The 24,919-nt window shown below is 39.9% G+C and overlaps 1 protein-coding gene across 2 annotated transcripts; it reads left to right on the top strand.

Moving 5' to 3' along the window:
* On the top strand, positions 1-22,749 carry THOC1 (THO complex subunit 1). 2 transcript variants are annotated; one of them, XM_050891680.1, is made up of 21 exons: positions 2-118; positions 1,109-1,182; positions 1,289-1,349; positions 2,067-2,133; positions 3,054-3,172; positions 4,440-4,488; positions 5,003-5,098; positions 5,395-5,477; positions 5,987-6,060; positions 6,676-6,784; positions 7,966-8,097; positions 9,425-9,525; positions 11,426-11,492; positions 11,666-11,716; positions 12,350-12,420; positions 13,735-13,830; positions 14,724-14,789; positions 18,233-18,316; positions 18,546-18,693; positions 20,158-20,236; positions 22,266-22,749. In XM_050891680.1, the coding sequence occupies exons 1-21, from the start codon at positions 26-28 to the stop codon at positions 22,559-22,561; spliced, it is 2,016 nt and encodes a 671-aa protein (XP_050747637.1). In that variant the 5' UTR covers positions 2-25; the 3' UTR covers positions 22,562-22,749. The 2 variants fall into 2 exon arrangements, with proteins under 2 accessions (XP_050747638.1, XP_050747637.1); XM_050891681.1 differs by lacking the exon at positions 20,158-20,236 and having other exon boundaries at positions 1-118; positions 22,266-22,365.
* The last annotated feature ends 2,170 nt before the right edge of the window (positions 22,750-24,919 follow it).

Below are 24,919 nucleotides of genomic sequence, written 5' to 3'. Positions count from 1 at the left end.
TGTACGCAGCGCCGTTCGGAGGAGTATGGCGTCATCGGCGCGCGTCGCGGAGCGTCGTTCAGTCGGAGCGATGTCGCCGCCGCTCTTCAGCCTGCCCGAGGCGCGGCTCCGCTTCACGGTGAGCCCGGCCGGGCGCAGGCGGGGGTGGAGGCTCCCCTCCCTAGCTGCCGCTCCTAGGGGGACCGGGCGGGCGGGAGGCTACGTCTGCGCGCCGGTGTAGGGCTCTGCCTCAGCGCGCCGCCCGCCCACCTCCGCTTCCGCCTGAGCGGCCGGGCCGCGCCGCCTCTGCCCGGTCGTGGGCCCGCGGGCCCCGCCGGTGCTGCCGCTGGGGAGGGGCCCGGGCTCGCCTTTAACGAGCGTTCAGAGCGGCTGAGATAAAGCGGTAGAAGTTTGGGGGCAGGGCTTCGTACCGGCTCAACCTGGCCCGCCAAGACGAGGACCTGCAGTTTAGTTAACTAAAATTCATGTAAAAATAAAATGACATTAAATTATGGCATAACCCCCGCAGCAAAACGTCCGTAGCTTATTGCGCTTATCTCTTTTGCGGCTGTGCCGAATGATGCTTTTCCGTTGCCAGAGCAGGTGGGGCTTGATGTGAGCCCAGGCCTCTGGATCCTGCCGTTTGCGGCCCAGTTTGTTGGACAGAGGGATGGGATTTGCACAGAAGTGGTCGAAGCACAGAACCTTGCTCCATTAAATTGATTTTGTTACAGGATATAGTAATTTTTAGACCATCTTGTTAGCAGAAGTCATGTCCCAAACCACCGTAACCTCCCTGTGAGGCAAGGGAGGTTGCTTGTGTGGGACTTGAGACTGTTGTAGATGCAGCATCAGTCACAACAGCGTATTCTGCTGTGTTTGACTTAGAAATAGTGTTTTCACCGCTCTGTTAGCCCAGGTTTGAGGTGTGATGCTCTACTAGCTCACAGCCTAATTTCCTGGGCACTTGTTATTTGCCCTGCTTGTTACAAAGTTCTCTTTGTAAACTGACACATGGTGTGTGGCAAATAGAGTCCTTAGTATTTCTGTGCGCTGTCAGATAGAGGAAGGAGGAGATCCTCCTGGTTTTATCTGGTTTTGTAACTTTTCTTTCTTTACGTTTTGGTAGACATCCACCAGAGAGGCTCTGAATAACAAAAGTATCAAGCCATTGTTGAACACATTTAACCAGATTCCTGGGAGGTAAGTAAATGCCGCTTGCTTTTGAAAGGTGCCTATTCAGATAATTTTTAGTAATCTTGTCCCTAATAGTTGTTATTTAACTGATGTGGAATGCTTGCATTTGCAGTGAAAATGAAAAGAAGTGTACCTTGGATCAAGCTTTTAGAGTTATTGTAGAAGAAGAAATAGTAAGTACTTTAAACTGCTACAGCTTATCTCTTGAGAAAGCTCAAATTTCTATTTGCAAGTTAATGTATCAATTTAACAGTAACTTACTTTAGTATAAGGAAATACTGTTTATTAAAAACATGAATTACGTAATAGTTATTAAGATGGAATATAAATTATTAAAGGAGATTGGTAGGTAGGACAGAATGGCAGTATTTTACAGATACCACACTATAGCAAGAGATGTTGACTTAGCCTTTTCCAACAGTTCTTTGTAATGCTTATGAAAGTCTCCTATGTCTTAAAATTCTAGTTCATAAATATGCATTATTCTACAGCTATACTTTGAGTGGGGTGGAGTGGGTTAGCTGTTACTAGCATGTAACAAAGCTGCCTGTCAGCTGAAAACAATGATGAAAGGAATCAAATAATGGTTTTGTTGGTATTACTTGAATGAAGGCTGAATGTGGGATATTAACTTTCAGAGGTAAATGACTCTCTCTACACAGTAGGTATTGTAGAGTCTTTAATGGCCTGAAGTGGTCAAAAAATGTTGCTCACTCAATAAAAACTTCATATAGTTAACTGACAGGTCTGATTTAATAGATTGTTTGAAGCTTTGGGAAGTCGAATGTCAATATTTGTTTTAAATATGCCTACTTGGAAGCAAGAATTTTAGTTTTGTTAGATAAATTTAGGTCAGAATAGAGAAGTTTAATACTGTTTTGTTTGTTTAGATAAACAAAGCTCCATGTGAAAATCTCCTGGCAATTATTTCTCTTGCTATTAATGGAGTCACAGAAGGTGAGCATCTTTCTCTCAAATCTGTTGGCATTTTTAGGGACCATTTAGGGGAATTGTAAAATCTTGATTTTTTAAGTCATCTACAGCGGTTAGCTTTCATAATATGTGGCCCTTACACTAGTGGTTATTAAGTCTGTTTCACGAGAGAAATGAGGTGTAATATAATTAAATTCAGTTACATATGTGACATTTGTGTTGGAATTTTTTTTTTTAAATAATATAGGAAGATGCATGGTTTTGATTGTAACGTAATTAGCATTTTCTGTCTTTGTCCACCACTGTAAAATGCTTAGAAGCCTCCCGTCATAATTTCAGAGATGAGACCACTGAGGCAGAGAGGTTAAATGACTTATAGGCTTCTTTGTCAGTTGCTGGCAGAGCCAGAAATAATTTCTCCTGAATATCTGTGCTCGTCTCCCAGTACTGACCTGTCAGTATATGGCTGTTTAGATACTTGAATCTGTTTCTATAACTGTCCTTTGTGTCAGAAATTAGTGTGCTAATCTCTTCTGAAGAGGCTTTTACGCTCTTCCCTTTGTTTATTTGTTCACATCACACATCAAATACTTGTTTGTTTTAGTATGTATAGCTCAACCACAGTTTTATGAACTGTAGAATAGAGTTCACTTGCAGTCTGCAAAGAGATGCGACATTGTTTCAGACTTTGAGGGTTTTAGAACAGTTATTTATTATTTCTTTTACATGAGTGCAAAGCTCTTGTAAAGCTCATCTGCCTATGTGTACATACAGAAATAGCTTTAATGGAAGTTCACGCTTTAGCCCAAGCTTTTTGTCAGGATTTGTAGGAACGCAGGAGAACTTTTTTCTTCTTTTTTTAACATACTGTCCCTCAACTGCCATGCATCTTTATTGCATTTCAGTTCAAATTTGCTGAATAAAATATTCACTGTTCCGCATAGGTATCTGCACTGCATCAACCCCTTTTGTGCTTCTGGGGGATGTTCTGGATTGCCTGCCTTTGGATCAGTGTGACAAAATTTTCACTTTTGTGGAGAAAAATGTTGCTACATGGAAATCGGTAGGTATTTTTCCAGAATGTGATATAGTTGTGCCAAAGCTGCTGTCTACCTGAATCATTTTTACAAACAGATTTTAACTGTCTTTGTATCTGTTTGTGTTAAAATAGTAGCATTGAGCACATTTTGTTTTGAGACTTAAAAATGTCTGGACAGCAGAGGTCAGAAAATTAATAATAAAAGAAATCATAATTTTGATTGTTTTATTTCTGACTCCTTTCTCTACAGTATACAGTGTTTGTCACATTTAGAAACTGGAAATTTAACTTCTGATGCACAATTTATATGAGTAGCTTCTCTCTGGACTTACTATTCAGCTTCTTCCTCAGAGCTGCAGGAGATTCCTCCATCTCCAATTTGCAGGGAAAGAAGTCGTCTTGGTCACTTCCTTAATGAGCTTTCCATTACAAGACTATAGCAATGGTGAATATGTTGCCCTAAAATATTTCTGCTCTTGAGGAACAGTTGGTGTTTTGAGGGCTGTGTGAGGGTTTTATGCTCTTGCTGTGCCATGGAGCTGTAGCAGGAGAAGAGCTGCTGTGACAGGCTGCTGAGCTTCTTGTGCTGCAGGCGCTGTTAATTCAGGGTCTCAGGCAGAAGTCCTAACCTGCCAGCATTTTATTCCAAGATCTCGGTATCCTCGGTGTGCTCTTTGGCAGCAGTGCCAGGAACACAGAAGTGTCAGCAACTCTGTAGGTAACACCTGAAAAGCATTCCAGTTTCTCTGTGTTTTCCTAACCTGGTTTTCCTAACCAGGACTACCTCCCATAGGCATTCATTCAGGCTGTTCTGTTTCAGATAAGTGTCCCCCAATATAGTCACAGACTGTTCTTTATTGTTAATTCAAGTATCTTTCAATTTATTTCTCCTGCTGCCAGATTATAGTACTGCGAATGCTCTAAGTCTTTTGCGTATTGCTCTTTGCTTATGTGTATAAATAATGCATGGAATAACAAAGGCAATGAGAGTAAAAATTAGCGTGTTCTAGGAAAAAAAAGTGGATTCTGCTCTTACAGTTCATTGTCACCCGTGGTTTTTCTGTATGGAGGCTGGATTTAAATGTTGTGTTTTATGCTTTCTTGGAATTTGTGGGACTGCTTGTTTTATGTTGCCTTTTCGTGAAACCTGCCTCTTATTTAAAGGAAGACTCAAATTTAGAGTTAACAGTAGGAATGACTCGTACTTACTCATGGCTTGTGATTGAATTAAAATCTGCTCAAGAAGGTTTTGTGATCTCTTAATAGTCTAAATACCTTTACTCTGTTTCAGAATACATTTTATTCTGCAGGGAAAAATTATTTGCTACGAATGTGCAATGGTGAGTTGTAGTTTTTCAGGGGGGTGGTGGGGAATTAAAGAACTCCTTATCTTAGCAAATGAAAGTGAGTTTAATAGTTTGATTTACATTCAGATGTGTTCCATAAGTAATAAAGTTAAAAGGCAGATCCCTCAGCAGGTATTCATGAGTCTTGCTGATTAATGTAAAAGTCATTCTGACTTTTAGGGAAGTCTCTTCGTCAGTGGGAGGTTGTTATAGAAGAACATCTGAGAAATATTTATTCCTCAGCAATGACAAGGCCCGTATCAGAGGCTGTATTTGAGTAGGATTCATTTGAACTTATTTTTTATTGCTGTTGAAGGTGTTAGAATTGGTAGAATGCATTTGGAAAAAACATGGCTGATCTGAGGAAGTTCCTAGCATTTAAATTTACAAATCTTAGCTTCCTTTCATTAGTTATGTAGGTCATGTATTTAGCGAGTCTTGAATTCTAGTGCGTGAGAAATTGAAAGAGCGATAAATACTAATATTCTTTACTCTTTACAATATTTAGACCTCCTAAGAAGATTATCTAAGTCACAAAACACAGTCTTCTGTGGAAGAATTCAGCTGTTCTTGGCTAGGTTATTTCCGCTTTCAGAAAAGTCAGGTGAGATGTTTTGCATTTCATCACACTTAATGTCTAGCAAAGACTAAATATGCTGAATCTTTTAAGTTTATGATGGTTGCAGACCAAATCCAGTTGGAGAAAATCACTTTTCACTGGTATCTTAGTTCTTGTCTCTACCCTTGATATTGTTAAGTGACTTTGATTTGTTGTGATTTCAAACACAAGTTTTGAATGCTGTTTCTGAGAATTCAGTATCATCGTCTCATAAAGAACTAACTGAATGAACAGACTTATGAACTTCACAGCTTCTAAGACTGACCCTTTGTTTTTCACAGGACTTAACTTGCAGAGTCAGTTTAACCTGGAAAATGTCACTGTTTTCAATACCAATGAACATGAGAGCACTCTAGGACAGAAGGTGAAAGTTCCTATGTCGTTTTTCACTCGTTCTGCAGTAAACATGTAAGATTGTTTGCACAAAAATGTGCTACTGTGCTTAATATTCAGAACTATATGTTCATAATTTGGTTGTCCCTCTTCCAAACCAAGCTGCTGATTCTGGAAATAGGCATGTTACCTGGTATATTAAACTGTGCAGACTTTGAGGGGGGAAAAAGTTGATTTGATTGTGAGGGATAAGCACTGTCACTTACTGTACTAAGTTTTCCCCATGATGTATGGAGGATAGAGCTGTCCTTTCAACTTTTTTCAGGAGAAGGCAGGCTACCATTGCAAAGTGTAGTAAGGTGTTAAGACAGGAATTTGTTGCGCATTTTACTGGAATAATACTTTAGAGATCTTCTGAATTGCCAGCTTAAGCTTTCTGACCTAAAGTGTAATAGAATGTTTAAAATAAAGAACACTGTGAAAACTGTATACAAATTATAATGGCATTTGTATAAGTTTTATATGATTTTTTCCTATTAGCACACTGAGGAGAGAGAAGAAGGAATGGATGTGGAAGAAGGCGAAATGGGAGATGATGAAGCACCAACAAGTTGGTGAGCTTACAGAAATTTTAGAAGTTGAAACAAAACTTCATAAAGTGAAAGTAAAGAGCTGTTTGGGAAATATCCTTAAATGCTGTACTCGGAATTCTACTTTTCTCCTGCCCTCTCAAGATTAGATACAACCTAGGAATGTCTTAATCTGTTTAAGTCGAGTTGCCTGGAAGAGAAAGAAATCTACAGATTATTTGAAAAAGTTGCATACCCTGGCTGAGAACCACTGCTATTCTCTCTTTTTGACAATTTTCCCAATTATCTTGACAAAACTTGTTCTGGTAGGATGTATTCAGGGATTCTGAGTACATGCTGCATATGTTTTTAGGAGAAAAAGCTGTGCTCCTCTTCATTCCCCAGATAGTAAGAAAAAGGGATCTTAGGAGCTTTTCACTATTTTTGCTTTTATGGTGAGAAAGTAACAATAGACTGGATGGAAAACTCTTTTAGGGACAAATTCCGAATTACAGATTTCTCTGTAATGGCTCACTGTTGACTCATTATTTCACTTACAAAATGAATGACATTTTCTGGGATTGCACATTCCTGAGTGGACTCAAATTTAATATATCGCTTTGAATATTGTTTTTTTTTATTTTTATTTTTTTTCCCCAGTTCCATTCCAATAGATTATAACCTGTATAGAAAATTCTGGTCACTTCAAGATTATTTTAGAAATCCTGTGCAGTGCTATGAGAAGGTCTCATGGAAAACTTTTCTTAAGGTAATCTGAGTTCATGCTTTCAACCATTCAGCCTAAGTAAAAAATTAGCGTTTACACAAGTAGGAGAGTGACTGCATAAGCATAGAACAGTTCAAACGCTAATGCCGTTGAAAAATAATAGTGCACGAGGAGATGCATTTTGCTGTTTTCTAAAGTGAGCCTTTGATGGTAAACAGTATGTTAAGATGTACAGTAAATCCCCTAATAAAACTTGTGTAAGTCAATAACAGAAAGACTTCATATGTTGCAACAATGTCAGAAGTATCTTTTTTGTGATTTATCAGCTGCAAAAAGCAAAACTTGAGGGTTTGGGTTCTTTCCCCCCCAAGAAGCCAAATAGTTCTGCATAGTCCTAGATCTTACTTTTGAATAGTCATATTGATCCCAGTGGGATCCTAGAGATGATAGGTTTCTAATGAAGCAAATCTCTTTATAGAAGCAATGACTTTAATGTCCCCTTCAGCCAGCTGTTTCAGTTTTGCTTAGTATGAATGTTGAGGATGATTTATTGCTAAGCTACTTTTTCTTCACAATTTGCCACTCAGTGTTTATTTAATAGCAAGAAGCCTGGGTTTTTTTAATCTTTGTGTTCTGGTAATAAGAGGTAACATCTGCTCAGACATTCTAATATAAATCTAGTTAATGAGGTCTACATTCTCAGCTTTCAAAAAAAAAAAAACCAAACCCCAGAGAAACTGAACAAGGCCAGGCTTAAGTCTTTCAGATGAAGTTTTTGAGTTTTTCTTCATTGCAGCGTTAAGGCTCTGAATTGATTTTAAGAGCAGCACTGCAAATTTAACTCTCACTTATGTATCTTTCTGTGTGTATATTCTGGACAACTTAAATTGCGTTTGAATATAGCACTATCATCATGTGGACCTTTTTTCTTCATAACATCTAAACAACAAAGCAATTGTACACAGTTCACAACCCATAACATTGTTTTTCTTAGCATATTTTAAATACTCCAAATGATTAGAAGTTCTAAAATGATAAATTACGCTTTCACTGTCATTTGTGGTGTTCGGAGAAGGCCTATATATTGGTGGCAAATGGGTCGTTTCGACTGGCTGATAGCAAGTTTACAAATTATTTTACTTGCTCAACACTAAGTCTAGTGTAGTTCTCTAACTACAAAGTTTTTATATTATTTTCATGTGGTAAATAACTCTGTTTTATAGTACTCAGAAGAAGTTTTGGCTGTTTTCAAAAGTTACAAATTGGATGACACTCAGGCTTCCCGAAAAAAGTTGGAAGAACTAAAAACAGGAGGAGAACATGTATATTTTGCGAAGTTCCTAACTAGTGAGAAGGTATGTGATTTCTTTTCTCAGAATCACAGACTAGTTGAAGTTGGAAGGAATCTCTGTCTTGTTCAGCCTCCCTGCTCAAAGCTCTCTGCTAGAGCAGGTTGATCAGCACTGTGTCCAGTTCGGTTTTGAATGTCTGCACAGATAGAGACTCCACAGTTTCTCTGGGTATCCCATTACATTGTTTGATCACTTTATTTAGATAGATTTATTCTGTTCTTTTTTATTGTATTCTTTGTGGATTGCCTCTGTTAATTGATGATTCAGGGACTTCTATTTCTGGAATAAGAGTCTGCAGTAAAGCTGACACTTATTTAATGCACTTGATTTGTATTGTTACAGGGAAGTTGAGAGAGTAAATATTTAAAGATCTGTTGCTTTTTTATTGCCTTTAGAATTACATTTTCAAAACTTGGCTGATGATGTGCTAACTATTTTCTGCCTCAATGGTCTTGTTTAAAATTGCTTTGAAAAAGATGTTGAGAGTTTTTAATTCTGCTAATATTAAGTCAAATATACAACGCTCTATTGAATTTAATGCTAATGTTGTCGTCTTTTTGGAATAATAAGTAACTTTAACTTTTAAATGCATGCATTAGTAGATGACAGAAAGCAAGTCTCAGTGCAGCATGAGTTTTGTCTTTCTGGGATAGAAGAGTAGGTAAATTCATCATAAGCCTTTGACCTGTGTATTGACAATTTTAACATAACGTAGTATAGGAGATATAGAACCGGTTGCTTAATTAACACCCAATAGTTAAAGGCCTTTTTCTTTAAAGAATCTTCAGATGTTCTCTTTGTATGATCTATCGTGCTGCAGCACATAGGGTAGAAACCAAGCAGTGTATCACTGTGCAAGTGTTGATGAGAGTGAACACTTCTGTGGTAGCCAAATCCTTATGTTGTAGCCAGTAGTTCATAGGAAAAGGGAGCAAGCTGTCCTTCAGTTACTGAAATATTTGAATATTTGTTTTTCCAAATTCTTGTTCACCAAAGTGAATGTTGTTAAATCCAGCAGTATAAAACTAGTTAAACAAAAATCTAGGATTACTTTTAGAAGCAGTTCCTCATGCTTTTAAAAAACTTATTTCATTAGAAACTTTGATAGCCTTTCCTAAATTATGCTAGATGACAGTTTACCCATCTTAGTACCTTATGAAGTGCTGTCCTGAAAGTGTAGGTGACACTGAATAGAGCTTCTGTAATGACTTACCATCATCTTGTTGTGAAAACAGTCTCCATGGAGTTTACCTGAAAATATTTGTTGGCTTTTTTCATTTATGCATGTTTAGTCTCTTTTAATGTGTAATTCTTTTTTGTTGTTGTTTAGCTGATGGATTTACAGCTGAGTGACAGTAACTTTCGCCGTCACATCTTGTTGCAGTACCTAATACTATTTCAGTATCTAAAGGGACAGGTCAAATTTAAAAGGTAATGTGGAAATATTGTGTCTTTTGGGGATGGGGAGCTAAGAACTTGGAGATAAACTAAAATATTTTAAAAGAGTTTATGTTTACTTGTTCTAAGGTTCTTGTGAAACTTGCAGAGCCTTGGATTGGTAAATACAGGATGTGGCTGAAGTTATTTTGCAGCAGGAAAGCAAAGGTCTCATTCTTGCCTTTCTCTGCTCCTCTGTGTGATTCGTTGCCCTCCCTTGCAGTGGCTCTAGTGTTCATTAGACTCACTCAAATTTGTGCAGTTTACTAAACCAGCAAAAACGCAATCTGCTCATCTTTGCAGAGTTAGTTTTCTGCCAAATTGGTGAGTTGAGTGGGGTCTCGGAGAAGAAGAGGCCACTAAAGCTTGCTTACGGTGAGTGCCAGCCATGAGAGGGAAGGAGTCTCTCTCTTTGGCAGCTGCAAGTTGTTAGACCAACGCAAGCTACTTGTATGTGGCACCATTTTGAATCTGTATTGACTCTGCGGTGTGGCATTGGTTGCTGATTTGGTTTTTCCTAGTGTGCTACAGAATTCTGTCTAAAATAGCAAGAAATAACAATGGTGATTATTGCTTTTGTAAATTAATGGGACAGAACAAAACCCTGTCTTTTCCTACTCTCTACTCTAATGTTATGGTGAAGAAAATCCTACCTCTCTGTTAATTTCCTGTGCCCTTGACCATATGTACACGTAATGATTAACATTTAAGGCAGCTGTCTTTCACCTGCAATATACTGCTTTTTATAAACAGATCTCAAAGAACTTTGCAAACTAGATTAGGATCATTATTCTCATTCTATAGATTATTTACCAAGGCAGTCCGGTGGCAGAGAAGGAATAGAATTCAGGTCTTCTAAATTGCAGCTCAGTCCTGTAGAGGTGATAGTAATTTCAATGATAATTTATTAAAGTGTTCATTAAAAGCACTCATTTATCAGTGGTCAAGGATGGTATGACATGTAAATAGTGTAGTATAACACTTGGTGCAGTTGTTGTAAAATAATACTAATTATTCCCTTCCTTAAAAAAGATGAGCTTTTTTTATATCCTATTAACTAAGAGAGGCAAATTTGAAAAGTCTTTCTCATGTTATTGACTTAGCCATGATCATGTGTATATATATATGCTATTTAAGGTACCTAGTGCTTCATAAAAAGCTGGTTAGTGTTATATTGCTTTTGAACACTGTAAATGGAATGTTAATGGTTATGCTTCAAATGGATTCTTCTTGAACCAGTGGAAAAATAAAGATTAGATTCTCATCTGATTTTTAATGTGTTTAAAAAAAGTTCTGGTCTCTGCTTGGGAATGAAGTGACCCATGTTGGATTTATTTCTGTATTCTTTTCTTTTCACTTCTACTTACTGATTGCATTATAATTCTAGATGTACCAAGTGACTTGTTTAATGACTTCAGGTTATGCTATATAGAATTCATGTTTTGAGATATTCAAGATCTGTGTTCTGTATACAGCTGATAGATTGTTTCTTTTACTATGGTTTGTCTACAGTAGTGCTTTAGCAGGGGTTAGGAGCGGGGTTTTTTTAAGTAAGTCTTTTCATTGTGCCCACTTGCTGTGCTTTGGTGTGATCTTGAATCATGCAAATGGACTTCCTATTGGATGAAGCTAAACCTGAAAGTATATTCCACAAGCATGTCTAATTAACTCCACAAACTTAATGAGTGGTCAGTCCATGGGACCAGACCAGAGCACATTCAAACTGCTTTCTTCAGATCCCCTCTAACAACCCTCAGAAAGTATGTAGTGTAAATGATGTGTCCTCAGCACTATTTTGATGTGTAGTAAACTCTTCAAATTTAAAAAAATAAGTGAGCTGATTTAATTACACTTTTTTGTTGTGTTTTTGTTTTTGTTTTTTTTTCAATTCCAGTTCAAACTATGTTCTAACAGATGAACAGTCTCTTTGGATTGAAGATACTACAAAAGCGGTTTACCAGGTTGGTACAGTAGATACTTCTATAAAAATTACATGGAAAAATACTTATCGTGTAATATTGTATCAATGACCTTTGAAGCAGTAATTACCATTTTCTTTGGGTTTTTTCCTGCATATTCTGCTACAAATATAATGCAAAAATGTTAACTTTTTTTTTCTCCCTCCCAATCATAGCTTCTTTCAGAAAATCCTCCAGATGGGGAAAGATTCTCGAAAATGGTAGAGGTAAGTATTTTGGTGCCTGTCTGAACAAAGTCTATATAGAGCATAAAAAAGCAGTATCGGTTTAAACTAGCTTTTGGAACATAGATGTCATGTCTGAGAGAACTTCTATCTCATCTCAATAAAAAAGGTCTTATAACGTCTTTTTATTTTGTAGTCACATTTTTCCCATGTTTTCATTAATGTGCTTTTCTTCCTTCTCCTGGGAAGAAATGGAAATGTACATATGTATACACAGGAGACATTGCTTACTGGAAAAAAAAAATAAAAATTTTAAAAAAGTCTTTGCGGAAGGAAGTGCTGTGCCCAAAGACATAAGAATAAGATGCAAGTGGAATTTAAAAAAAAAAAAGTTGTCTTCTTGCTTTCCTTTTTTCCTTTACTTTGGCTGCATCTATTTTCCTGTTTAGAGAAGGAGAAATAAAGCCTTTCCCACAATTATTGAAGAGAGGAGATACACTGTTTTTGAATAAACTAAACCAGCTGCCTAAGATTATACCAATGACCTTCAAAATAGTGGCTGAAATACAGAGTAACAAAGTTTTCTCTTTAATTGTAATAGCTCAGTTAAAAACTTTGGGTTCAACTCTAAAGGTGATTATGACCCCACTAATGTGCAATATTATGTTTCTCTAGCATATATTAAATACTGAAGAAAACTGGAACTCATGGAAAAATGAGGGCTGCCCAAGCTTTGTGAAAGAAAGGTAACTATTATGAAGTAGAAGCTTGTTGCTGCTTGTTTGAAATGGTGGTTCAACTCCAGAATATGTACCCACAATGTATATGAATGTTAATGATTCACAGAGCTTTGAGATTTGTATAGTTGAATGTCCCTTCAGTGTGTGCAGAAGGCTCCTAGATTTCTGCCAAAAGTCTTAAGGCTTCATTATGTTAGTGAAGCAGTGGTTATGCATGTGCGGGGTCTCAGGAGAGCATTCCTCACTGTCTCATGGCAATGTTTTGTTCTCTTAATACCGAGGATCCAGTGACTAAGGAGACTGAAGCATGTTGTCTCCCCTCCTGCCTTCAGCAGGCCCTAGGTTGAAGAAGTTAGTGCATGACTTCTCCTTATACCGCTTTGGATTGCCTCTAATGAAGCCTTTGGCATTGTGGCTTTGGTGGGGCAGCATACGTGGAGTTTTGTGTAACAGTTCTCCTCTTACGTACCTTATTAGGTTTGCCACTTGGTGGTGATTGCTTACCTGAAAGGAAATTATGATTAGGTGACTTTCACTATTGAAAGGTTTCCTGTGTAATTAGGTACTAACTAGTGGCAAAACTTGAACTTTGACTCCGTATGTCTACTTGACTATCTTGAAGTGGTGACCAAACATTCCTCTTCCATCCTTATTTATTCTACACACAGCCTGTAGCCTCTGCGTGGTAAGGAGCATCTGGGTCGTTATCTCTTTGCAGATCTCCTTTTGTGGAGAGATCGGGTGGAGCCACCTCTTCATGACTTCATCTGTTTGCAAAAAAGGGAGGGGGGCTGTGAGAAGAGAGAAATTACTATTGGCGGGGGGAAGTAAAATTATGAAATTTGACTTTTATAAATGTTCTATCTCCTTCTTTAGATCTCAGCCAGACTTTCAGCTTGGGTAGGTCTTAACCTAACCTCAGTGGTCTGGGATCTCCATTCTCTGATCCCATGAAATCAGGTGCACCTGGGGAAAGAGAACTTGCAATCATAGAACAGATGATCCCAGCAGCAGGGTAGATCATATTTAGTATGTGCTGCTGGCATAAATGTGATTTGCTTCTTTTTCTATATCGAGACTCTGATAGACCTTTAAATTTGTGAGTGAACTAATTTTGGTGTCTGGCAAATCCTTTTCCTTATCCTTACTTTACCTTCTCTCTCCTCTTCCCCCTTCCCTCCTTCCACTCCTAGAATCCCAGTCCTTCTGAATACTTTCATTATGATTTAACTCGGCACCAGCTGAAGTGAAATGGCTTAATTTTGTTCTCTAGATATTACTGGTTTCATACTAAAGAGCTTTCCCCTCTGCCCCCTGTAGACCTCCTGATTCTAAGCCAATGAGGCCTGTGAGAAAGAGGCCAGCTCCAGAGGACTTCTTAGGAAAAGGACCAAACAAAAAAATCCTTATGGGGAAGTATGTTGGATTTTTTTTTTGTTACAGGGTTTCTGGGTTTTGGTTGGTTAGTTGGTTTGGGGTTTTTTGTGGGTTTTTTTTGCCACTGACTGTATTTTCTAGTCAGTAATTTTCAAACTTCCTCACTTTGGAACTGCCAGGAAAGAACAGCCAAGGAATATGTCAGTTCTTTTAAAACTTGCAGTAGGTGTCCTTTCCTTATAGTCATCTCTTGTAGATGCCTTTTAAATAGTCTGTAAGTTACAGGCTGAAAATCAGTGGTTTGTACTCGTTGGATCAGTTTTTATACTTTTGTCATCTTTATGTTTTTGCTTAAAATCTATCTATGCCATGAGTTTTAAAATAACACCCACAGGCATTTTATCCCTGGGCCAAAGAACTCGTCTTGATATGTCCTCTTCAATAAAAGTGCCATATTTTGCATGATCCGAAGTGCTGCATTTTTCCACTTCCTTCTTTAGGAGAAATGATAGTCTTTTCATTGTAACAGTTCACCCAACCTAGATGTGGAAATTTGAGCTTCAAGACCTTGTACTAAGTGTTTAGTAATATGTCCCTTCTGAAAAAGGAAATGATAAATTATTTCATGTATCAAAACAAGATAGCCTGACCTTAGCTAGTTTGGAAAGTGAGTTTGTTACTGTTTCTGACCATAGATCAGCAAGAGATTATAACAGAAATTTAATACATAATTTTCCTAATCTGCAACATCAGATAAGATTTCTGTCACTTCTGGTAATTCCTGATATGTATGTATCAAAGTTTGTATGGTATGCTTTATTATAAGGGCTCTGGGGTGAGAATTTCTGTAGCATTGTTTCATGTGTCTGTTTTTGGTGAATGATGGAATGATGAATGTGGAGTTTAATGTGTGTTTATGCTTCTCTTTTCAGTGAGGAACTGACCCGCCTTTGGAATTTATGTCCTGATAACATGGAAGCTTGTAAATCTGAGAGTAGGTAGGTAAAAGATGGTACATCATTGTCTAAAGCTAGCTTTCAGCACTCTAATTGCACACAAAATTACAGTTATTAGAAAATTGATATAAGGAAAGTGTATAAGATGATCTTATATGGTATGCCATTGCACTGTGTGTCTTGAGAGAATTTGGTTGTATGAATCTCCTTACAGTTTTCTTCACTAGTGTTTATGCTGTCAGTAATTTTCATTGCTTAGTAAAGTAAAATCTAAGCTAAAACCCAGATGGAAATTCCTATTTTGTAGAGCGTGGTTGTATAATTAAATACCTTATATAATAAAGGAAGATTGCCAAGTCTGGCTCTAATGAAGTTAGCATGCTATTTGGCTATGATTTTCAAGCAGGCATGTGCTTTGAACAATACTAGATAAGAGGAAATTGGCTAGCAGGCATTGTTTCAGTGCATACCGGATCTACTAGTGGTGCAGATAGAAAAATACAATTATTGGTTATCCTTCTGCTTCTGCTTGCACAGTTGTAGGAAATACTGAAAATGTACTTTGCTACAGAACTTTATTTGTTAAAGATAGCGTAATCCCCTTTTGTGCAGACATGGTACCTAGTATGAAAACTTGGAAAAGGAATGGGACAGTTCCCAAAGAGAAGTTTGCTAGTAGTGGCTGCAAAGGCTGTGTGCCTGGGGAGAGGTGCTAGATGTGCAGATGTCCTGAGTGGAGGAATTGCTTTTCCAGAGGTTGAGAGCTCTGCAGAGGAGTGCCTTCCTTTCTTGTGAGGCTGGGATGTGCAGGAAGGCCTCTGACAGGATACTTGCCTTTACTAGGCCAAGGGCTAAAGGTGGAGTTGTGTTGGGAACCAAAGCTTTTGATCCCCTGTGCATGATTGTATTGTGCTGCAACTTCTTTAAATTAAAAAAAAAAAAAAAAAACAAAAAACCGAAACTAAACAAATGGAGACAAAGCAAGAAAGCGCATGCCATGGTAAACAGGAAAGAGAAGATCCCGGGGGATTTGGATTCAGTTCCAAGTTTTATTATAGACTTTGTGACTGAACGTGGTTTAGTGACTGCAACTTTTTGCTTTGATTCCTCATGTCTTCCTTCAAATGGGGTAATGCTTTCTCACCTGTCTTCTTTTTAGATAGCTGTTCTTGGGATAAAATCTGTCTTTTAAGATTTTGCATAGTGCTAAATATAGCAGGATTCAAATCAGATGGGTTTTCAAGATGCTGGCTTTGGTTCCAGTAGTCAGTGATAATACTACACTTAAACATGCATGGGGCACTGCTTTCCTGGGCAAAAAGTGTTTTTCAAAACAAAACTAAAACGAATGTATAGACCACTACACTTCACCCCCACGACTGATCACTAAGTTCCCTTGTAGAAGCAGATGTGTGTCTCTCAAACACTAGGTAGGAGAAATACAGATCATTATCAGTGGTGCAAAGCAAGCTCATAATCTTGGCTCACAGTAACCTACAGCTCTTAAGTAATCTGTATTTCTTGCTTGTGGTGTTCAAAGCAGCAAACTGTCCTGATCATTGTGAATATTTCTGTGGGGTTTTTTTTAGGTCATGGTTCCTTATGTACTGGTTTGAATACCTTTCAGAAGCAACCACTAGCTGTTCTAAGAACAGAAACATCAGTTGCCTTTTTAATATGTCCCCTATGAACCACAAAGATTGTCTTTTAAATCACAGAAGAGCTGAGGTTGGAAGGAACCTCTAGAAATCACCTAGTGTACCCCCTTGCTCAAAGCAGGGTCAGCTAGAGCAAGTTGCCTAGGACCTTCTCCGGTTGGGTTTTGAATGTCTCTCCAAGAGTGGAAGCTCCACAGCTTTCCTGGGCAACCTGTTCTAGTGTTTGATTACCCTCACAGAGAAGTGGTGTTTTTCTGATGCTTAAGTCGAATTTCCAGTATTTCAGTTTGTGCCAGCTGCTGCTTGTACTTTCACTGAGTAGCATCGAGTCTGACCCTTCGTTACTGCCCCCATCAGGTAGTTACTGCCCCCGAGCCTTCTCTTCTCCGGGGTAAACACTCCTAGCTCCCTCAGCCTCTCCTTGGATGTCAGATGTTCCTGTCCATGCACAGCCTTTTGCATGGACCTGTGTCTCTTGTGCTGGGGAGACCAGAACTGGACCCAGCACTCCGGATGTATCTCCCCAGTGCTGAATAGAAGGGAAGGATCATTTCCCTTGACCTGTTGGCAACCCGCTTCCTAATGCAGCCCAGGATGCCGCTGGCCTTCTTTACCAGAAAGGTGCATTGCTGGCTCGTGTTTGTGATGTTGTCCACCAAGACCTTTTCTGCAAAGCTGCTCTCCAGCCAGTCAGTCCCCAGCATGTACTGGTGCCTGGGGTTGTTCCTCCCCAGGGGCAGGACTTCGCATTTCCCTTTCCTGAACTTCATGAGGTTCCTGTCAACCACTTCCTCTGGTCTGTCGAGATCCCTCTGAATGGCAGCACAACCCTCTGGTCTATCAGTCACTCCTCCCAGTTTTACATTGTCTGCAGACTTGCTGAGGGTGCACTCTGTCCCATCATCAGTAGGTCAGTAATGAAGGTGCTAAGTAGTACTGGCCCCAGTATCGAGCCCTGGCATATGCTAGTGACAGGCCTCCAGCTCGACTTCATGCCACTGATCACATCTCTTTGAGCCCAGGAGTTCAGGTGCTTTTCAGTCCACTTCAAATAAATCAATTTCTCCTGATGCCTGTAGACTTTGGGCCTGTATTGAATGTACTTTAACTGAAGTACCTTCAGCAGAAGGTACAAGGATCACCATGGGGGGTGAAACAAACGTGTTTGAGCAAGTCAGGCAGCCACTAAGATGGGATCATTCAGTACAACGTTAAGCTGCCTAGTATTTTTTCCCCCTCTAAAATTAGTCATTGTAAATAATTGAAAGTGGGGAGTAATAGTAGTCTAGCTTTCTCTGGTAGCAGATGAAACTGAAATGGGGGGGTTGGGGGGGTAAAGAGGCCATGTTTTACTTATCCTGTCCTGTCAAATTGCACAAAACTAACAACCATTTTAGACTCCTGAGCGCTTGTGAGCTGTGTGAGTGGCAGTGTGTTTCTAACACAGCCAGTCAGTCGTTAGGGGTATTTTTATGAAAGTCTCATTTCCTTATTGCCACAATTCTTGTCTTACGTCCCATAGTCCTTTTTCACTGAATGCTATTGACAGATGTTCATCTCACCTTTTGGTATGGCAGAAGGTTTAAATACATATAATAGGCAGTGCTAGCGACTACTGGTATGCTTCAGTGGTTATGCAGTAAATAATTTTATAGCAACATGTCTCAAACAGATTCTTTGCTTACTTGCAATTGTTAAATTGGAGTAGGTTGGTTTTGGGGGGGTTTTTCTTCTGTGGATAAGCTTGACATGTGTATGAAGGAACTGAAAACCAGCTATTTTCGAGTAGATTTTGGGGAGTATTAAGCTCCTTATTTTATTTTTTAGGGAATATATGCCAACGTTGGAGGAATTTTTTGAAGAAGCTATTGAACAAGCAGATCCTGAAAACATGGTTGAAAATAAGTATAAGTACGTCAGTCTTTGTTGTGTTTCGCTTTATTTTGATCTCTTTCATGTTTGGGTTGTTAAAGAAAACAGACTGTTCTCTGTATTGCTAATATCTGTACAGGACTCCAGTAACGTACAAAAAACTTCATAGTTTTGGACAGAATTATATTAATTAGGAAATGACTCAGATCTCTTTCTGTGCTTTTATAGGTGACAGACTGTTACCAACCAAACTTGTATTTTATTGTAGGGCTGTGAACAATTCTAACTACGGCTGGAGAGCATTAAGACTTCTAGCACGCAGAAGTCCCCACTTCTTCCAGCCAACAAACCAACAATTCAAGAGTTTACCTGAATATCTAGAAAACATGGTAATCAAATTAGCCAAGGAGCTGCCTGTAAGTAATATTATACTATAATAATAAATGCTGAATTCATTTGACTTCCTGCTTGTCTCTCTGCAGTCCATTTGGTACATGGGGAGGGAGGGGGGCAAAAAAACCACGGGGGGGGGGGGGGAAGCTTGTAAAGTAAAAATTGCAAGTAAAATTGGTCTAATCGATGAAGGTCCCAGTAGTGCTAAACTGTGACTAACATAGACTAACCAAGTAACTGCTGAGCTCTGCCTTGTATTCTGTGAACAAACAGCTGTGGCAATCCCAAGTTTTTCTGCTGGGTTGGTTGGTAGACAGGAATATATCTGTACCCAGCTACTTGGGTTCTGTGTTGCAGTGCAAACCACTTTTATTGAAGGTGTAAGCCGGTGTTAGGGCTCATGAATATCAGTAGCTGTGGCTACGGGGACGGCAGTAAAAGGGGCAGGGTGTGCTGCTGAAGATACTGTGCTAAGTGTTACCAGAGCTTTACAGCAAGATTTAGCAGAGCATTTCTATCAGCTCCCTGACTTTTAAAATGGAGCTGTAAATTTAAGGCATTAACCCTTTGCATGTTTAACAGCTCAAATTTGAGGCCGGGGAGGGGTCTTTCGGATCCCTTTATACACAATGGTAAGAGAGGCTAACAGTTGGGGCAGGGAGCATTTTCTAAACCTTTGAGTTCGCACACAACCCAGCAGTTTCTTGTGGATGTGGACCCATGCTTCTGTATTTGAGACCTTCCTTGTCTGTAACGTGAAACTACCAAGGTGTAAAGGTTGGATTGTAATATATAGCTTTTCTGTTTGTCCAGCCATCAGAGTTAACTAGATGCTAATAGCAATTTTAGAAAAAATACTGGGAGGGGGAAGCTGTCTAATATATTAAGGTATCGCTTTATGCAGTATTCCTGATGGTACTACTGTCATGTACCAAATGTTATGGCAAGAAAGAAATACGTAGATAAGGCCTGGGATTGAAACGTAGGAAAAGAAGCTGCCTTTTGTTCATCTTGGCTGGTCAATAGCTAAATCAGAGTGAAACGTTTGTTGTTCGCTTATTTGTTTGCTACCTTTAAGAAGTTTGAAAGTACAGAAAACTTTGAGGAATTCCCGAATGAGGAATAAAATCAGTGAAGAAGAATAATTGAAAAAAAAAAAAGAAGTTCATCAGTAGTGGTCTCATTTTTTTTTTTAAAGTAAGTAATGAAGCTAGGTATGTAATGCTTAGTTGTAGTTACTATGAAAGGAGAAAATCCTGTGAAGGCAGTGGATACTTTCGCTAGGTTTTTTTAGTTAATACTGTGTTTTATTAGAACACTTGTTACTGGTGTTTTGGATACAGGAGACTGGGGGGGACTTTTAATTCTCATAATGGGATCATGTCAGGTTTTCCATTCTGACACACATTCCAGAGACAATCACAAGGCTGTAAAATTTCTCTTTAAACACAAAATTCATCCAGTGATGTTTAGTTCTCTCATTGTAGCCTCCTTCTGAAGAAATAAAAACAGGCGAAGATGAAGATGAGGAAGATAATGATGCTTTATTAAAGGAAAACAATGAAAGTAAGATTTGCATGTTCTCAGTCTTTTCAGTTTCTCTCTTGATGTGTGTGGTAGAAGCTGTGTCTTATCATAGTTTCTACTGAGCGTCACCAGTCCTGGTTACCCCAGTGCTTCTAACTTGAACCCACATTTATACCAAAAAGTGCAGCCTTTTCAGGACACAGGGCACCGGTGGCAACCTCTCAGTCTCATGGCCTGCGGTGCTGAGAGCGTCCAACTCGTTGAAGTTGGACTAGCACTTTCATTAGGAGCCTCTTCCACCTTTTCTGCTGCGTAGTGTATGTTTACAGTATTAGTAGATGTTTATAGCTAAAATGCCAGCATTGCTGTGTAAAGACCTACCCGAGTGTTCCTCGCCCTGCTTTCATGTTCTTTCTCCCCTTTAATTGCCACGGGTAAGTGCCTCCCTCTAGCCCCAGCTGGGGTGGGTAGTTATGGGACTTCCAGAAATGGATATGTTCCAACTCTGAGATCTTTACTTCCTCTTCATTTAAAATATCTTAAAGGCAAAAGCTTCTCTGTGAGAAGAGCAACCTTCCTGACAAACGTCATCTCTTGTTCATTCCTCTCCATGAACCAGTCCTTCCATTTTTGTCTCTTGCTGTAACCCTGGTATGTCGTGCTCCTAAGTGTCCTCCCCTGTCTCCTGTGTCTGCGAATCTGCCTTCTTCCATCCTCATTCATGCCTTCATCTCACAGCACCTTCTCCCTTGCGTGTTGTATCTCTGTATGCTAGCTCTTGGATCCAGCATGGGCAGATGGGATACGCAGGGCGTGGAAGCCACACACCAGATACCGCTGGCAATTTTGTTGAAAGATTTCCCTGTTAGTGGCAAGCCTTCCGTGAGCCTCTGTGAATCTCTCTTCTGTTGCCCTTTTCCATCCAGCACCTGACCTTTTCCACAGTCTCCTTGCCCAGTAGTGGAGAAGTTCTCTCCTCTTCAGCTTAACACTGCCCGACGCAGCCTTCGCGGTTTCACTGTGTTGAATTTACATCTTTCTTTAAATCTTGTCTTAAAGCAAAGATGGCAGAGCTGTGGTCCACTATACACCGTTGTGCTTAGAAGTAAGGGAAGTGATCTGAGTGCTTTTGTTGTTTTGTTGTTTGTGATCTTCCATTCTTTCCCCTCGATGTAGTGAGTTTAGTTCAGATGAAGGACTGTGACTGATAAGCACTGGAGAGAGTTGAAGCTTCCACTCTGTGCCAGCTGGCTCTTCAGGTGGCATGAGGGCGAGATAGATCTTAAAAATTAAGAATAGGAGTAATTTCTATGCATAAGTAATTCAGTCTTTAGGGTTTTTTCTCTAAAATTGTGAAATAAACATAGGTGGTAAGCCATAGATTGTAGAACATGATAAGCTATAAATGTGCAAACCCACCTGCGTAATTGCTGCAGCACTTGGCTTCTCAGCAGAGCACAGTATTCCGTGTTTTTTATCTTGATGCCAGAATGACAGAAAACTCCTTAAAGTACTGACTGCCTATTAAAGTTACTATCCTGTTCAAAGTCCTGCTGCTAATAGGAACACGAGGCTTTAGTAACTCAGTAAAAGGGGAGCAAACTATTTTTTACCTAGGTTAACACTGAGTAAAGTGACTAAAATAAGTCTGAAAGACAAATGTTAAAGATCAATGTGCATTTTAATATTATAGTTGACTTTTATGTATTGAAAATCGCAGGCTGCCTGTCAAAATCGTTGTTTTCATTTGGAGGAGGCAGTTCTGATGTACTTAAGGCTTTAGCAGTTCTCTCCCAATCAAACAGGAGGTAACATGAAAAATAAGATTTTTCTTTAACGTGGGCAATAAGGGACATTCCTCTTGAAACCCAGGTAATACATCTGTAAAAATCCATCTGTTCTCAAAGCTCTTGAGTAGGTTTTAACAACTAAAGGAAAGGTCTAAGTCAGTCTGTTGGTAAATAAATAGGTTTAAAATGGGGCAGATCAGGGAGGATGCATTTGCGGTATCTGGAGACGCTCCCTGTGTCTTGCTGATTCTCTCTTTTTCTTTCTCCCCCCCGCCCAGGTCCGGAGGTACAACAGGACAAAGCCATGACAGGCGATCAAATCGAGTCATTTGCTAACAGGCTTGGGGAGCAGTGGAAGGCCTTGGCCCCCTACTTGGAAATGAAGGATTCTGATATACGGCAGATTGAGTCGGACAGCGAGGACATGAAGATGAGAGCTAAGCAGCTGCTGGTTGCCTGGCAGGATCAGGAGGGTGCACATGCCACCCCTGAGAATCTGATTACTGCGCTGAACAAAGCCGGGTTAAGTGACCTTGCGGAAAGCCTGACCAACGACACTGAAAGCAGCAGCTAACTCACCTCGGAGGCTGACTTGTCGTTTGGTTTTGGTGGTGGTTGTCATTAATTGTGACTATTCTGGCTGTTGTCGTCGCTAGTTGTGACTGTTTTGTTTGTTGTTGCTGTTAATTGTTACTGTTGTTGCTAGGTAACAGATTTTTGATAGGTATTTTATGTTCAATAAACGATAGAACTTTTTAATAATATTGTTCAGTTGTCCAGATTTTCTGAGAAAAGGATTAGTCATCCTGATCCAGAAATAGGAAACTTCATCTTGGATGGTGGAAATGTAAAAGGGAGGAGGGAGAGCAAAGGCAGCTTTCTGTGCAGGCTGCAGTTAGGAGGGTTTGGCATCAGCAGAGCCCAGGTCGCTCCTGTTGGACAGAGTGGTTGACTGTCTCTGTAACTGCCTGCTGTCTGGGTGTGGTTTCTCAGAGCATGGGCAGGTGTGAAGGACTTCTAAGTCATCGCTTGGGGTGGTGGGGAGCTGCAGACCATCAAAACTTACCTGTTTGCGAGTGATTCAACTTTGAAAAAATAATAGGGGTGTGATGGAGATCCAAGTCATAGTATTTACTTTCAGTGAAGAACCAGTGTCCTTGGAGCGGTGCTGTGGTCAGTCTGCTCTCCTGCTGAAGAACTGGTTCTCTCTGGACCTTGACAGCCAATGATCAGGGGCATTTCTATGCTTGTTTTTATTAGTAATTAGTAACCGTAGTTGCGGCATATGTTTGGCTACGTAGGAACTCCCCTGAGTCATGATAAACAAGGTAATTTTTTTGTCCCAGTTGCCTGTGAAGTGACAATTGGTTTTCTTTTAAGGATCTGGCTAGCAATCGATGGGTGCAAGCTGTTGCATGTAGCTGGATCTGTTTTCCCTCAAAAAGCAAGATATTTTTGTGGTGGTGTAGCTAGCTACAACTTGTTTTATGGCTATTCTTGTAGAATTCGTGTCATTCAGTAAAATCTAATTGCTGAGTGTTTGGAAAACTACGTATCACATCAGTATCGTTTGTTACTGAATCATACCTGTGAAGTTCCAGGGTGGTTTGCTACCAGCTCGGCCTACAGAGCTGTTGATGAGCGCTTTGTGTCTGCTCCCCAGAATTTGATTTATTGGGTGCTTCAGTGAAAACCAGTATGGGCTGATACATGGGACAGGTGTTGGAAATAATACAGCCTAACCTGCTGCAGGTACAATTTGGTAGAAGGTATGAAATTTCATCAATCATTTCAGTTATGAAGGGACTTGAGCATATTGTGAACTGAGGTGTGTGGGGATGACCAACAGCTCTTGAACATGGCCTACCAGCCACCTTGGTGCTGGGAAAGCTGGGGATGAGGACACCCATGACAACAGTGACTGAAGGAAGCCACGTCCAGTGAATTACATTCTTGACGCTTCAGGCATGAACCATAATCTCAGTGCTCGTGTTCAAGGCAAGAGATTTGGGCACTGAACTGTCCCCCTGGTTTAGCTTTGATCCCTTTCTCTGACCCAGCAGCAGCACAGTCTTGTGTCATTTTGTGCATGGAGGAGTGCAGAATTTTTCTGCATCAGCTGACAAGTATGACCTCATCAAAATGTGACAGCATGGCTCTGGCCCTCAAACAGGCTTGAAATGAGACCCACCTGGGCAGAGATCCTGACTGCAAGGATCCCCATCACTGATTCAAGCCCAAAGGTGTAACTAAAGAAAGAGTTTTATAGACCTAGAAAGACCTCCACTAGAAACAGAGACGGCAGGCTTGTAGACCAATGTAGTAACTAACTGGTGCTTCTCCTAAGGGGTTTGCACTGTCCCAGCTGTTAATTATTAGGTGTATCTTGTCCTAGTGAGACAATGTGTAGCACAGTTGTCAGATGTGATAAAAGCGCACATTGCAAAATTAGGAAAAAGCAAGTGGGGCAGAACACTTGCTGGGAAGGAAAAATAGTTCACTTTTTTTTCTTTTAAAAAACTATCAGGCTGTGACCAGTAATAAAAGATTAGTTATTTTATAGGTGTAGGGTCATGTAATTGTTCAGAAGAGAAGGTTCTTTTCAACTGCCAACAGCAGTTTTAAGAGAGGAAACATTGATCACAGGACCACAACTGGGAGGACGTAGTTCCACAAAGCAGCAACCAGAGACAAGCACCGTCTCTCCTTCCTCCTTAACAGGAGACAGAACAAGCCTTTAAAAACAGAGGAGCCTGTACTATTTCTGTGGGGTACGCAGGAACAGAGCCAGTACTACACAGGGGCTTCCTTAACGGGTGGGACTTGCCTTTAAGCATCATCCAACTTTTTTAAAAGACACCCTTAGGCCTTTGGCATGCTCGCAGGGGAAGCTGTGCGGCAAAGGCGGCAGCGCAACAACCAGCAACACAAG

The sequence above is a fragment of the Gymnogyps californianus genome, chromosome 2, assembly GCF_018139145.2.
Source record: "Gymnogyps californianus isolate 813 chromosome 2, ASM1813914v2, whole genome shotgun sequence".
Taxonomy (NCBI): domain Eukaryota; kingdom Metazoa; phylum Chordata; class Aves; order Accipitriformes; family Cathartidae; genus Gymnogyps; species Gymnogyps californianus.
The sequence above is the reverse complement of the archived record's forward strand: the minus strand, read 5'-3'. Positions and strand labels throughout refer to the sequence as shown.